The 14,558-nt window shown below is 38.2% G+C and overlaps 1 protein-coding gene across 3 annotated transcripts in view; it reads right to left on the reverse strand.

The window, feature by feature from the left end:
* Window positions 1-8,680, reverse strand: part of LOC132096838 (GREB1-like protein) — a 29,808-nt gene extending 21,128 nt beyond the window's left edge. For 2 of the 3 annotated variants that reach the window (XM_059502478.1, XM_059502477.1), the window contains exons 1-6: window positions 8,436-8,680; window positions 4,452-4,611; window positions 3,174-3,350; window positions 2,772-2,948; window positions 1,958-2,134; window positions 435-557 (exon numbers count right to left, since the gene is read on the reverse strand). In XM_059502478.1, coding sequence (XP_059358461.1) covers window positions 435-557; window positions 1,958-2,134; window positions 2,772-2,948; window positions 3,174-3,350; window positions 4,452-4,608 — 811 coding nt within the window. In that variant the 5' untranslated portion in view covers window positions 4,609-4,611; window positions 8,436-8,680. Of the gene's footprint in view, window positions 1-434; window positions 558-1,957; window positions 2,135-2,771; window positions 2,949-3,173; window positions 3,351-4,451; window positions 4,612-5,554; window positions 5,621-8,435 lie in introns of those variants that run through there. The other variant, XM_059502479.1, reaches the window with a different exon arrangement.
* Between the last annotated feature and the right edge of the window lie 5,878 nt (window positions 8,681-14,558).

Here is a 14,558-nt window from a genome sequence, read left to right on the forward strand (position 1 = left end):
TGCAATAATGAGGCCTTCTCCTAAACCTTTTTTGTGCATTGTAAAAGCTTGCTATGGCCACCAATGGACGCACTCTGTTGTCAGCTGCACGGCTTTCTGAATGGTGTTGTGAGGAAGAAAGAGACAATGAGTTGCTTTCTTTCACCAAACACTGTTGGGTAAACACTGTGTGGCCTCCAGCCAGATGTCAGCAAATGCTGAGTACCCCCCACCCCTCGTTGACCGCAGGTTTCCCTCCCTACCCCCGTATGGACCCTCCCCCAGGACAGAACATGACCAGCAGAAGACGGTCATCCTCCACTGGACAGATGCAGCTCCTCTTATGTGCTCCAGAGCTGCACTTGTGAGATTTAAAATGACGTGCTTTTTACATGAGAAAATTGAATATTGTGTGACAAGGCTTTTAATATTTGATGGTCCACACATGCATTCACCTGAGAGGGGGAATGGAGATGGACTGTGGCCATTTGTGTCTCCATTTTCTTTGCTGCTTAGTGAGGATGAGGAACTAGGCTTGGATGAAGAAGCACTGCCCGAGAATGGCCTCGTCTTACAATCTGGGAAAAAATTAATAAATAAATAATGCACAGGTTATGTCAAGTGAACCATCTGTCTCTTTCAAATCAAACAGGTTCAGTAACAATGTTATGTATAATACATGGATGGGAAGGATGCAGAATATATCGGGACCATTGCATTTTTTTTTTCTTCATTGGTACAGGTCTGGAATAAGAGTAAGATCTCTTTTCCAAATTTAAACAGAACTCAAGTTTTTCAATAATTTGTATCAGTTATCGATTTGTAAACTTAAAAATATAACGCAAATGAAAGTACATTTTATTTGTAATTAAACAGACATTTGATTTGAGTTAATTTTAGCTTTTTATTTTTAACTGTATTTAATGTTTAGAAATACATCAAAATATAAAACAAAAATGTGTTTTTGTAAAAAAATAACTATGATAATTATCTTCAAATAATTCTATGTACAGTATATTCTCTTTCAATAATTTATCTGAACCTTTATGAAATAAATCATTATTTATCAATGTTTTCATTTGAAAATAAAATACAATTGCATATACATTGTAATTGTAATTGAAAAAACATTTAATATTCTACCTTTTTAATGTTTAGAAATGTAGCAAAACTGCTTAACAAAATACTTAACAAAAAAGGGTTGTTTTTTTTTTTTTATAAAACAATGAAAATTAAATTTGGAAACAAATAATTTTATGTATATTATATTGTATGTAAACAAATTATCTTTCATGGATGAAATCATTAATTATCAATTTATTAATTTATAAAAAATAATATTCAATGGAAATGATCTTCAAATAATTCTATGTACAACATATTCTCGGTCAATAATTGATCTAAACCTTTATGTAAGAAATAATTAATTATCAATGTTTTCATTTGAAAATAATATACAATTGCAAATACATTTTAACTGTAATCCAACATACTCATTTAATTTGTTAAATTTAATATTTTGCCTTATTTAATGTTGAGAAATGTACAGAAAATATGTAACTTTTTTGTTAAATAAAACAATAATAATTAAATGTGTAAATTATGTTTAAATAATTGTATGTATGCTGTGTAAATAATAAAAAAATATCCATTATCAATTTATTAATACAAAATGTATTTAATTATTAAATTAAATTATCAGTTAAATACATATTTTAATTAATCAGATACATTTTAACTTAAAATAAATACAATTTGAATCAATTAACTTCAGTATAAAATGAAGCAAAATATTTAACAAAAATGTATTTGTATTTATTTAGTTAATAATGACAGTAATTAAATTTGGAAAACATCTTGAAATACAACATTTTAATCCATTTGCTAAGAAGTTAATTTAATGATGAACAACATCAGAACTTTAAGACAGTCCACTGTCTATGCCATGCAACATTTTGTTATGCAACAAGTGTGGTACCTTTCCAGCAGATGAGGGTTCCCTTGCACAGAGCACCCTGGGAGTTCTTCACCAGGTAGTACTTCAAGTGCTTCTGCTTCTTCGGCTGAGTGGATAACTTCAAGTTGATGTGGTTGGAGAACTCAGTGAAGTATCGGAACCCTTTCTCACCACAGCCCACACAGTTCCCCGAAAACCCTTCACAAACACACAGACATGCATCACTACGTGCTGCAAATGACACTCACTTCACTTCAGAAAGGCTTCTGACCAAGATTTGCACCGGGGTTGCACCGATACCACTTTTCCCAGAACTAGGCCGATACCGATACTTTTATTTTTGGTACTTGCCGATATCAAGTAGCGATATCTGTATTTTCATTGCATTTGTAATTTTTTTAAATATTGGGTACGGAAACCAAAACAATATGTTTAACATAAGTTGGCTTAGTTTGGTATCGACGCATTTTTATGAGTAGGAGAGTGAATACAGAAGCTCAGTATAGGGCTAGTATCGGTATCGGTGCATCTCAATGCATCCTAATCAGGCAATAAAATATATTCAGTATTGCTTCTGAATGGCAGATTTTTTTATTTTAAATAACAATTCAAATGGTGTTTATACAACATATTCTTTTGGTTTCTGTACCCAGAATTATGTTTTTTAAATTCTATATGCAATGAAAAAACAGGTATCGTTAACGAAAAGTACCAAAAATAAAAGCATCGGTATCGTCCTTGTCCTAGAAAAAGTGCTATCTGTGCATCCCTAATAATTAGTAACTATATAATAATACAGATTATATAAATCCTGGAATTGTATTGGAATACCAACCTAAAAGTGCATTTTTCCCGTTCTCATCTGGCAGGAAGCGCTTGTCCACCGCACAGACGAGGATGTGCTCCGGGATGCTGGGAGATTTGGCACCAACCAGCTCAAACCCCATGGGAACCTCGATAGACTCTGTTGCCATGGAAACCAGGCGCAGATCCTTTCCCGCTTGACAGAACCCTGGGCACAGATGACTCAGGTCAGCGATATTATGAAAAGCGATCTGTGCTGATGTAACTAAACGCACCATGAATCAGTGTTTACACTATTTTTCAATAGTTTTGCAATGTGATTACCATACGTTTCACTTCGACACTGACGTGGCACATAAAAATAACTTTATTCGTAACACCATGCTTTCATATGACTTCAGAAGCTGTAATATAAATCTATTAATTTCTCTACCGTCAACAGTGCAGCAGCCGTCAGGAGGGGGGCCCTGAAGGTACGGCAGCGGAGGGCTGCTGGTGTCTGAATCATCCTCGTCATCCATATCTTCAATGGAATTGGACGACTTGCAATTCACCAGCACATGGCTGGACAGGTCGGGCCTAATGCTCAGGTCCATTTTGGGCTTAATATCTGGAGGGCAGAACCAGAGACAGGTGTGCTATTGCTATACCTGCACACTTACACATGCATATGAGTCAATCTATAGGGGGTGTTTTCAGGGGTGTTTGGTACAGAGCCCCACACATGGCGTGCAAAAATTGTGCGCATGATTTACTAATTCATTCCCTCGATGTACTAAAACATGCACACAATTACTATTTCGTTCCCTTGGTTTGGTAAATCGTGCACACAATTTACTAATTTGTTCTCTGGATTTCTAAATCGTGCACAATCGAGGGGACGAAATAGCAAATTGTGCACACAATTTATAAATCGAGGGAAGCAAATTGTATATCGTGCACGATTAGCTTACTATTTTTTTCCTGCATGCCATGTGCGGGGCTCCGTAGTTTAATAAGTAACATAGTTGACAATTTTTGTGGACATGAGTAAAATGAAATATTTTCTTGAGAGATGATTTACTCCAAGGCACTCTTTGTAAAAAAAAAAAATAATAATAATAATTTGCCTTTAGTTGGCTGGCCTCAATCACTAGAATAGTTAAAAAGGTAGATCTACGCATTTCGGCTTCAAAGATTTCTTCAGTATACACATCAATTGTTCAAACAGGTGCTCTTAAACAATTATTAAGTAATCAAAGACAGCTGGTTAATCAATGAAAGAAAATATTAATGAAACAATCTATTTTTCTAATGGTATTTCTATTGTAGAAATACATTTTACATATATAATCTTGACTTAAATTGTTTTAATCATTATTTTGAACTCAATTCAAAAAGCAGACATTGCAAAAACTGATTAAGGGACATTAAAGGCAATTTCAAGCAAACTGGAAAAAAGGGTGAAGAAAATATATGTGTGAGATTATAGTATGTATTCTCTTTACACTGGATAAAATATGATTTTGAAAAAAAAAAAAGAATAATCATTGCCAGACATGAAATGTACCCTAATTTATAGATAGACTGAGCCATATACGAAGCGCTTTGATGAATGCAATAAAGGTTCTTTGACCAAGTTTTAGAAGATCACTTCCATATGTTTTTCCTTAAAATGTAATTTATTATTAAGAACACATTAAAATCAATTCCTTTGAAGGCAAAGGGTTACCTTGCAGGTTGCTAGGATACTGATCAGGCTGGAGATACAGCTGTGTGAATACGGGCTGTGGGTCACCGCCGCTCGATCTTAATGAGGCCTCTATGGAGTTGTGAAGAGCTTCCTCAAAGCGGGCAGATTTCAGTTGTCCCGCGTATGAATTCCCCATGATCTGAAATGAAACACACATTCATTTTGTTTAAATATACCCTGCATAAATACACACCATACAGTTCAGTTTTGAACTCACATAGTAGATCTTTTGTCAAGTGTTCTGATGGACAGCATGAACGAGATTTTAATTCCACCCTGAACAAGGCTATTTTCAATAGCCATTGAAACCGTTTCTGTTGTATTACTAGCACAGACAGTCCAGGCATATGTTTCAGAGCACGAGAACAGCTATACTGTGAAAAGAAAGTTACAATGCCTGATTTAAAACAGTAGCACGGAAGAAATCGAGAGAGACCTGATCAACTACATTGTAAAAAATGTCACGTGAGCCACCAAAACAACCATTTTTATGACTTTTAAGTACACTCCTTGAGCTGTTCTTGTTCAGCAGCCCTTAACTAGTAAAAGATAATGTACAGTCAATTGGTCATTATTGTGAAATAAACCCTGATGAAATGATCAAAACCCTGACATTAATCTGAGGGGACTTATATCACTTTAAGGGGTGAATTTAGAAATAACAACAAAGCTAATTCCCAGAAATAATTGACTGCAGAAAGGTACAACTGACCAATAAAAATCAGGTACTCCAGAGAGTCATGTAATAAATACTGATATGAAGAAAACGTATACCACTGAGCTACATGCCAAGTATAAGCAGCTCATCTGTTAGGTCATCTGCTCTGTACCGATGCATTCATTTGTATTTCTGATTAGTTTGCTTTGTGAAACTATAAAAGCTCAGTATTGGTTTCTACTGAACTAGATTGACAATCAAGACAGCAAATGATGACATATGAGTATGCCACGGTAAGTTCATTGAAAAAAACCCTCAAAGACAGATCTCATATTTGACAATTAACTACTTCTATGCAATTATACAGCTGCAACAATACACAAAACATTCAATTTGCTAAATATTTGCCATTGTACCAATATACCTTTGATAGTATTTCTTTAGCTGCAGAGGACCGGATCACCTCTTCTCCATGGTATATCAAAGTTGAACCGCAGTATTCCTGCACCTACAAAACAATAGTTAAACAATCAGAACTTCACTGACAGTATAAATACATGTAAAATATCATATGGTACATAACTTGGAGCAATACATTGGGAATCATCTCTGAGTCGCTTGAACTGTGCGATTAAATCCAACTATTGCAGAATTAGATATTGGCAACGGGCTTATTTTGATTTAAAAACACTGAATGGACAATTTATTGTGGAATAAATCTGTAAGATTCATATGTGGTGAGTATTAATCCAAGCGTTATCTCAGATCAGACAGTTGTTTGTAAAGCCGAACAGATTGCAGTGATCTTCAACATATGTAGCTGTTAACTGATAACGCTGAAGGATGAGTTATATGACACTATGACCTCAAGGGAATGTTTGTGGAACACACAGGGGAAAGGAACTCCACGTCTCCTACTTCCAGGATTACACAAAGACTGATGGGACAGGTTTTGTGCTTTTGGTCTGGTTAAAACAAGAGTGAAATGCAGTAAAGCCATCAATCAGTCAGTAAATACTTCATCCAAAAGTATCCCAAATTTGCAAAGATTATAGGACCTACATACTTTGAAAATCAGAAAATGAATGACCTTAACTTTTATTAGTTTTTAAAATCAAGGTGATAAAATGGATTTGTTTAGATTTAAACAATATATTGATAACTTCCACCAGGTGATACTATGATTGGTTTCACAATAAATACCGCAGCAGCAATAAATATAGCATTATATGTCAGTATTGATGAAGTGTCTTCATCAGATCCATTTTATTTTTATTTATTTTTTCAGATAAAAAAAAGTCATCAAGTCTCTGAAGACTGACATGGAAGTTTGCTGGTGTGACACAGCAATTGATGCCAGCATTGAATAACTCAAAAAACAAGTAGCACACCCTGTTTTGCAAACAGCACTTGGAGGCCTGTTGGGTCAAGTTTCAGCAAATCACTCGTCTTGATACTGTGGTAAACAGAGGAAAAGTGAGGTAGCAACACCTGATCATAGTTCTGTCCTGCCTTTAGGGCTCTCAGGGTCCAGTTTGACTGCTAATGACACATAAGGGGTGTTAAATGCTAATGTGGACATGCCTGCAGAGGGCCCTGCCTTTAGGCCAAGAGCTGTTCTTCCACTGCTTCCATACAGGCTTTCAATTTGCTTTGTAATTCTGACTGATTATCTACAATGCATACAACACAAAAAGCTGTCATGAAACATCTAAAAAATGCACCAAGTCATTTTTTTATACAAAGAAATTGAGTAGTTGAATTCTAAGTCGGGAAGTCGTGGCCTAATGGTTAGAGAGTCGGACTCCCAATCGAAAGGTTGTGAGTTCGAGTCCCGGGCCGGCAGGAATTGTGGGTGGGGGGAGTGCATGTACAGTTCTCTCTCCACCTTCAATACCACGACTTAGGTGCCCTTGAGCAAGGCATCGAACCCCCCAACTGCTCCCTGGGCGCCGCAGCATAAATGGCTGCCCACTGCTCCGGGTGTGTGCTCACAGTGTGCGTGTGTGTTCACTGCTCTGTGTGTGTGCATTTCGGATGGGTTAAATGCAGAGCACAAATTCTGGAATTGGTGTGCATTTCGTGTGTGTGCATTTCGGATGGGTTAAATGCAGAGCACAAATTCTGAGTATGGGTCACCATACTTGGCTGAATGTCACTTCACTCACTCACTTAAAAACAAAAATCAATCACCGAAGCTTTAATATTGACACTGAACGCAATGAACATAGGCTACATGTGTCTTTCCCTGATCAAAACGGGTATACCAACAACCGAGGACTTGGTGTGACTCAAATGATGTGTTCAAGGATGTCCAATCCAAACTAAAGAAACCAAAAACTCTACAAATATAATCTAGGAGATCATGAAATAGCCATGAAGGGAAACGCAACACTTTAAGTAGCCAAAACAAACCAACCCAAAGACATAATTGGGCACAGTTACAAAAGTTTGTTTGCTTTACTAGTAACGTTTGTTTTGTCTAAGATGAACAATTTTACACTTATGTTGTCCAATAGACTCAACATGTGGAGATTTCAGTCACTGTTTTGGTCATTTTATTAACAACAAGGACAAAAACATTTAGCAAAGATGTTCTTAGATGGTAAAGCAATTTATCTGGTTCATATAAAAAAATGAACAACATGATAAATATGTTTATGCCTTTGCAATTTTATGGACATTTTCAGAGTACAATAAAAGGCCAAATAAAAGATTTAGATTAAATGTGCCACATGTGACTGTAAATGTGGTTACAGTCACATACTGCACTGTACCACTAAAGACCTTTCCGTCTTTCTCTCAATCCACTCCCTCTTTTGTTTCCTTCTTTATCTGCATAATTACATTAAACTGATGACAATGGAAGAGGACAACTTGCTTTCAGTGGACTTTCAGTGAACAAATTCTACTTAAGTTTCACAAACAAAAACAAAAAATACCAGGTGAAATTGATAAAAAGAGCCCATTTATAAGGTATAAACGTTTAGACTTAAAACAAGCAATGCATAACTGCATGATTTCAACACTCCCTGCCTATATTTACATAAAGAGTAACACTACAGTACTTCAATTTTTGACTCAGCACTCATCACTGACCAATTCACACTTAGTTTTCTTTTACACCCAGAGACATTAACTAAAGGTAAGAGAGTTTAAAGAGCAAAACTTCATGCAGGGGGATGGGACAGAGATTAGCCAATGCAAAAATCTTTAAATAAATGGGGCGCTAAGAGCCATGGTCATTCACACCAATTTAGCAGGAGCCGGTGAGTGTCAAATAAACTAACATGACGCTTCTGTACCTTTCATAAGCAGCCGGGGTGTGGAGTGTGCCTCAAATCCCACTGAAGACCTTAAAGCAGATTAATAAAACAGGCTATTTCCATAGCAAACATTGTTTGGATATCCAAAGGCTGTGACAGTAATCCTCGTCCCTGTTGCGAGCCAGCAGCTCCCTGGTCATGATAGTCCAGAGTTGGGGTGGAAAATCCTGATTTCAGGAACTCCAGTGGAGCTACCTTCTCTGTCCTGTACTCAGTGGCTCTGGATACACAAACCCTCCAACACTCACATACACAAACAGCAGGCCCTCCCCCCATTTCTCTCACCCCCTCCCTCTTCTCGGCCATTTGCTCTGTGGGGTGAGAGGGGCATTCTCTCAGGACTCATTCATCTTGGCCCTTGATGACCCCCTAAGGTGACAGATGCTGTTGTGGAGAGGGCCATACTGCAGAGCACGGCACAATAGAGGCAAGGCGCCTCCTCGCGCCACACGCGTGCTGCGTTCACCATGCACGATGCACAGATGCCCATCTCTTAACGTGACACCGGAGACCGCTAAGTGTCACACTCGCAGATGGGGGTACGACGTAAGGCGAAGGATCATTTTCCCCTTCCCTTCTGCTGCTCCCCTTTTTATTGGGGCCATTTTACTGATAGGGCGTACCAATGGCAAACTAGGGACACTTACTAAAGAATGTGGGGTCAGTCCGCATTTTGTCTGTCAGCCTTGCCCGAACTCAAATCCCTCCCCTCACTGGAGGTTGACGATTAACTGAGAATTCAGGCCCATTGTAAATAGCCGAGTGGCGGGGACTCATCTGGTCTAAATAACTTGATAGGAGATTGATGTTTTGCACTTTACCGGATTGATCATTTCCTACAGCGTGCCACAGAGAAGTGGCTCAGAGGAAGTGAAAGAGATTTGAATGCAAATACGGGAGGATCGGGTTCCCCTGGTGCTCCAGGCTCTCACTAACAATGACTCCATCTCTCTACTTATCTCGCAAGATAATGACAAAATATTGTGACTCGGTTGACCCTTTCGTTTTAGGACCTTACGGTAATTAAATAAACCAGTGCTGGTCCATTTGTGAACTGTTACCATTCATTACAACTCATTATGGATCCAATAACAATAATCTAACTCTATTTTGGCATAAAGTGTTCCCTCAAGTTTCATCACCCCAACCCTATTATATGACTTTAGAGGGTAAATATACACAGTAGATTTAATCAACACATCCGCAATCCTGTTTTGTCTGCAGCGAGTAGTAGGATTTGTTAATAATTGATAATAGCCTTGTCCATGGAACAAAAAGGTGACTTGACGCAATGGTTCAAAGAGTGTGCTGAGAACTGCAACAGTGAAATGCATTTGTCTAAGTTAAAGACACAAAGAATTTATCAAGCAAACAACAAAACAGCCATGTCAACAAAATGATGCATTAGAGGCAACTCACTTGGTGAGATAAACACCAACAAAAAAAATGGAATAACCCTGTAAAAATGGCATTAATGGCATTTTGTAGATTGAAGAGTAAGGAAATAATTTTGATCAGGTTGTACAGCAAATCAGTCATTTATTCTGCTTTCTAAACAGTTGGTCTAAATCGAGCCATATACTCCTTCTCACACTAATAAGAATTAGTAGATAGGGGCTAAAGCAGTATGGGAGTCAGCTTTAAACAATGACCTCCCGCCCTCAGAGGGCTTTATTAGCCTCCCAAAGTCATTAATGCTGTCATTCCACCTAATCTGGGGGCTTTGTCTAAACATTGTTTATTTTAATTGCAAAGTTTCTCCTCCAGAAACCATTTGGACCACACAATGTCCCCAAATGTGTAAGGACTTGTGATCAACAAATGCTGGATATTATATCAGAAATGTATCTTTGCTGTACTCTTTGTCAAGATTGTAAAAAAAACAAATAATAATTATATGAAGAATGCAGCACAAGTTCAGTTTTTTGGTGTACCGAAGTGATGATTCAAGTCTCAGGCTTTTAACACTATCAGAACTTAATGGGTCACTGGAAAAGAAGAAAGAGAGCAAAGCAGAGGTTTCCTTTGCTCAATTGAGCTTGTGGGTAAAACAAAAGAACCAGTGAGTGAGCTGTCCCTCCTCTTGCCCATCCTTCAGCACTGCTTTCAGTCTCCAACCCTGGGCACTGACAATGGGAAGTATCTTTTCCACTGCCACCTGAGAATAGACAAGTCATGTGGTGGCAGCTCTTTCAACATCTTTTGGAGTTCTGTTTTGTCTTGTTCTCTACTTCCTTTTGAGAAGTGCCCATTCTTCCAAGGTACAGCAAAACTGCCTCATTCCAGAAAGACAGCATCATTGTTTAGATCCAGTGAGACCAAAAGCCCAGTTCGAGGTCAACCACAGAAGAGTTATTGAATACAGAATTCAAGTTTTTAGAAATGTAACTTCTTGAAAGAAATGGCTTCTTTACAATGGAATGCAATCCAGATCCAACAGGAATAAACATCATACAAGTGAGACTACTTAATCCCAATTTGGGCCAACAAAATCACAGCTTGGGGCAAAATCAAAGTAGTTTTGGGTTCAGAATGTACATTTTTGAAGTGCTCTTGATTTTCTTTCTGAGAACCCCTCAATCCAAATCCAATGGGACAAACTTAATCCAAACACTTAATCTGAATCTGGACCAACTAACGCTTAGAAATACCAAAGCGGAATAATGAATGCAATAGTGCTGTCACAGTACCAAAATTTCAGTATTCGGTACCAATACCAGTGAAAATCCACAGTTCTCGGTACCAATTTCGGTACCAAAGCAAAAAACAAAAATATGCTAATTAAAAAAAATAACTTTTTATCACTAAAAATAAAACCAATGCCATTCTTTATACTTATTTACAATTGTGTTTAAAGTTCCTCTACAAGTAATATAATTATGAAAAACAGTAAACAAGTTTCACCCAAATTTAATTTGTCTTTTAATTTATGAAATTTAAACACATTTTATTTTTTGGTAAATAAAGGGGATTTGCTATTAAAATTAAAACATGGAAGAAATATTGTGTGATTAATTTTTAATTAACAGTAGTAGCAGTATCACATACATTTTACAAAATAATAGTAATATTTCTATCACAATGCCTTTATGTAAAAATGAATTTGTAATGAATGCATATTTGTCATTTTAACTGAACTTAAGACTGGTGGTGATGCTTAAGATATTTTTGTTCATTAAGGGTTTCTTTAAAAAAAAAATAGTAATAGATCATAATAATTATTATTAAAAGATAATACTACTACTAATTCTACTATCATACTAATGTAAATACAATGCACTATGGATTGATTAGCTGCTGGGTTCATGAATATTAATCACGTTGTCTACGTTCGGTTGAACTGATTTGCTGAAATCAAAACAGGGACGGTAAAAGATGAGCGCCAGCCAATGAAATTGTCATTTGCGCATTAGCTCTGCTACCTTGGCCAGCCAGACTTACATCAAGATGTTTAGTCAAGAAACTCTCCATAGACGAGGCTTACTCCGAGGGGCGGGATAAACGGCTGTCTCTCAAAATCCCTCTGCAAGCAATAGGATAGCGCTACAACCAATCAGAGCAACGAAGAAGGTTGAACTTTTTCCGTATCCAGTCGGCAAAACTCCAAACACATCTTCCTTTTTTAAAAATGACTTAAGTGCCGTTCTTTGCTCTTTTCTTAAAGAGAAACTTAACTCCAAGTCCTCCAGAGTCGCGGCCAAAGCCGATTCAAAAGATCGTTGTTCGACAGCTGCAGCCGCCATTCTTTGTTTTCAAGTGGCAGCCGTCGCAACTCTCTGTCGTCATATGTTAAGCCCGCCCCGCCTGCTCTGTACACGACGTGATTGGCCTGACCCAATCTGGGTTTTTGCTGCTAGAAGGTGTATTGAGAGTTGCTAGACTGTACTCTAGGCTGCGAAATACATTTTGCTGCCGCTAGGGTGCGTCTAGATTTCTTGGCTATAGCTCTGCCCACTACCGGAGAAACCGTCTTATCTTCTGCTTGTTCGAAAATATGAATAATTCTAAATGAACTCCATTATTTTGACAGGAGAAGACAACAAAGAATATAGTTTACATGTAGCATGTCGATTCAGCATGGTAAGACTCTCGCTCTCTCTATTTGCATGTGTGAGAAACACAGCTATCAGCAAAGCGACAGCGAGTCGTGCTCCTTCACACAGATTTTACAGTTCGGCAAATACCATAGACAGTAAAAGAGGCAAATACAGGTGTACTGTGCGTTCATTGAGATGAATTGAAAAGTACAGATTGCTTGATGGAGAGAGAACTCTGAAGCGCTCAGAACTCAGCGAGTGAAAATATATCTGCGCCAATCTTATAATAGCCTCGATCACACACACTGGCGAGTAAAATCTAAGAATTTATTAGCCAATGGCTAACAATAGACATAATTTAGTCGCCTTGAGTAAAATTTATTCACATATGTTTTTTTCACATATGTTTTTTCACATGTTTTGATGGTTTTCCGTGAATACCTTTAAATTGACACTGGTTTTACTCAAATGAAACGGTAAAATGCTTGTGAAGTGACTCAGAACAGTTCTGGTGATGTTGTTTGTGTATTTATGTCCTCATTATTGCAAGCGTCATGCGCTTCAGCAGCAGAACAATAGCAGTTCAGAATGTTCATTTCAGAATTGTAACTTAATCTAAATTTTGGCTAACAAACGTAAGAAAATCTGAAATAATGAATGCAGTTATGCAAGCTTTGAAAAGTGTGACTCTAGCTCCCGGCTTCTTTCTGGAGAAACACACAATGCAAATCCAATGTAGCAAACTTAATCCAAATATAGGCAATTTAATCTAAATCTGTATCAACAAATGCTTAGAAAAACCAAAGGAGAAATAATACATGTAACATGCAAGCTTTGAGAAGTATGACTCTATTTCTCGGCTTCTTTCTGGAGAAATGCAAATTCCAGATACAATGCCACAAATGTAATCCAAATGGTGCAACTTAATCTAAATTTGAACCAACAAAAGCATTTTGGGGTAAACCAGAGTAGATTTTTAGTACAGAATGCAAGTTTTAGAAGTGTGACTCTTGTTCTCAGCTTCTTGCTGCAAAACACTCCAATTCAAATCCAATTCCGCATATTTAGTCTAAATGGAATGACTCAATGTAAATTTGGGCAAACTGAATCCCAGGCTGGGGGAAACCAGTACACAATTATTGAGTGCTCTAAGCTTTTAAAAGAGTGGCGTTGGCTTCTTAATAAGAACTGCTTGATTGTCTTATCGAGTGTGGGTTTTTAGAAGTGTGATGAAATCTTCATCATCGCATGGTTGTAAAAAAAAAAACTAAGAATCACATAGATGAGGTGAGAGTAGAACGTGATTTTAACGCAGTGACAAATGAGGATCAGCTGGGTAGGAGGGAGAGATCGAGGTGGCAACTGCCACAGCTCATCGAGGTCTTCAGGAGCTATCTACTCGGTGTCAGAAAAAACAAATTACAACAGCCTGACAATGTCGGCGTCACGTGAAAGCCAATGCTGCCTTGGCACGTTCAGCCTCCCTGACCACATAAGGGCTATTCCAGGCATGAGGCGTGGGGTCTCACGCCACTTGTCACACTGTTGGCAGGTTGCTGTTCCCTAAGCCCGGCGTTCATTTGCCTATTAAAGGCCTCTCACAGACTTCCTGCTGGGGTCCTGAAGTGCAAATTGGGGCTTTTCCAGCAAGGCCAATATGAGCCAGGGCCATGGAGATAACCTCCTCCACTTGGCCACATGAACCAAAGGGGGAAGGGAGGCTTGGGGGGAGGCATCACAACAAGCTGAAAGCCAAAGCTGAAATTGGCAGAGAGAGAGAAAACCCTGACTGGTCAGCTAGGGATTGGCTTGGGTGGGGTTGGAGGTGACAGCCTGGGGAGAGGATTAGTCCAGCAGTGGACGGGGGTAGTGGTGGGCCAAGGTTAGCCAGGGTTTAAGGGGGTGGAGGCCTGGGAGGATCAACAAAAGGAGTATTTGGGCAGATGAAGAATTCATCATCATTAAGCCACTGGAAGTTTACTGTCCAGTTATAAAAGTGACTGGAAAATGAGAGGGGCAAGAGGGCAACCCCGAGATATGGTCAGCAGACTGCAGCGGGGTGGGA

Source organism: Carassius carassius, chromosome 20 (genome assembly GCF_963082965.1).
Source record: "Carassius carassius chromosome 20, fCarCar2.1, whole genome shotgun sequence".
Lineage (NCBI taxonomy): Eukaryota > Metazoa > Chordata > Actinopteri > Cypriniformes > Cyprinidae > Carassius > Carassius carassius.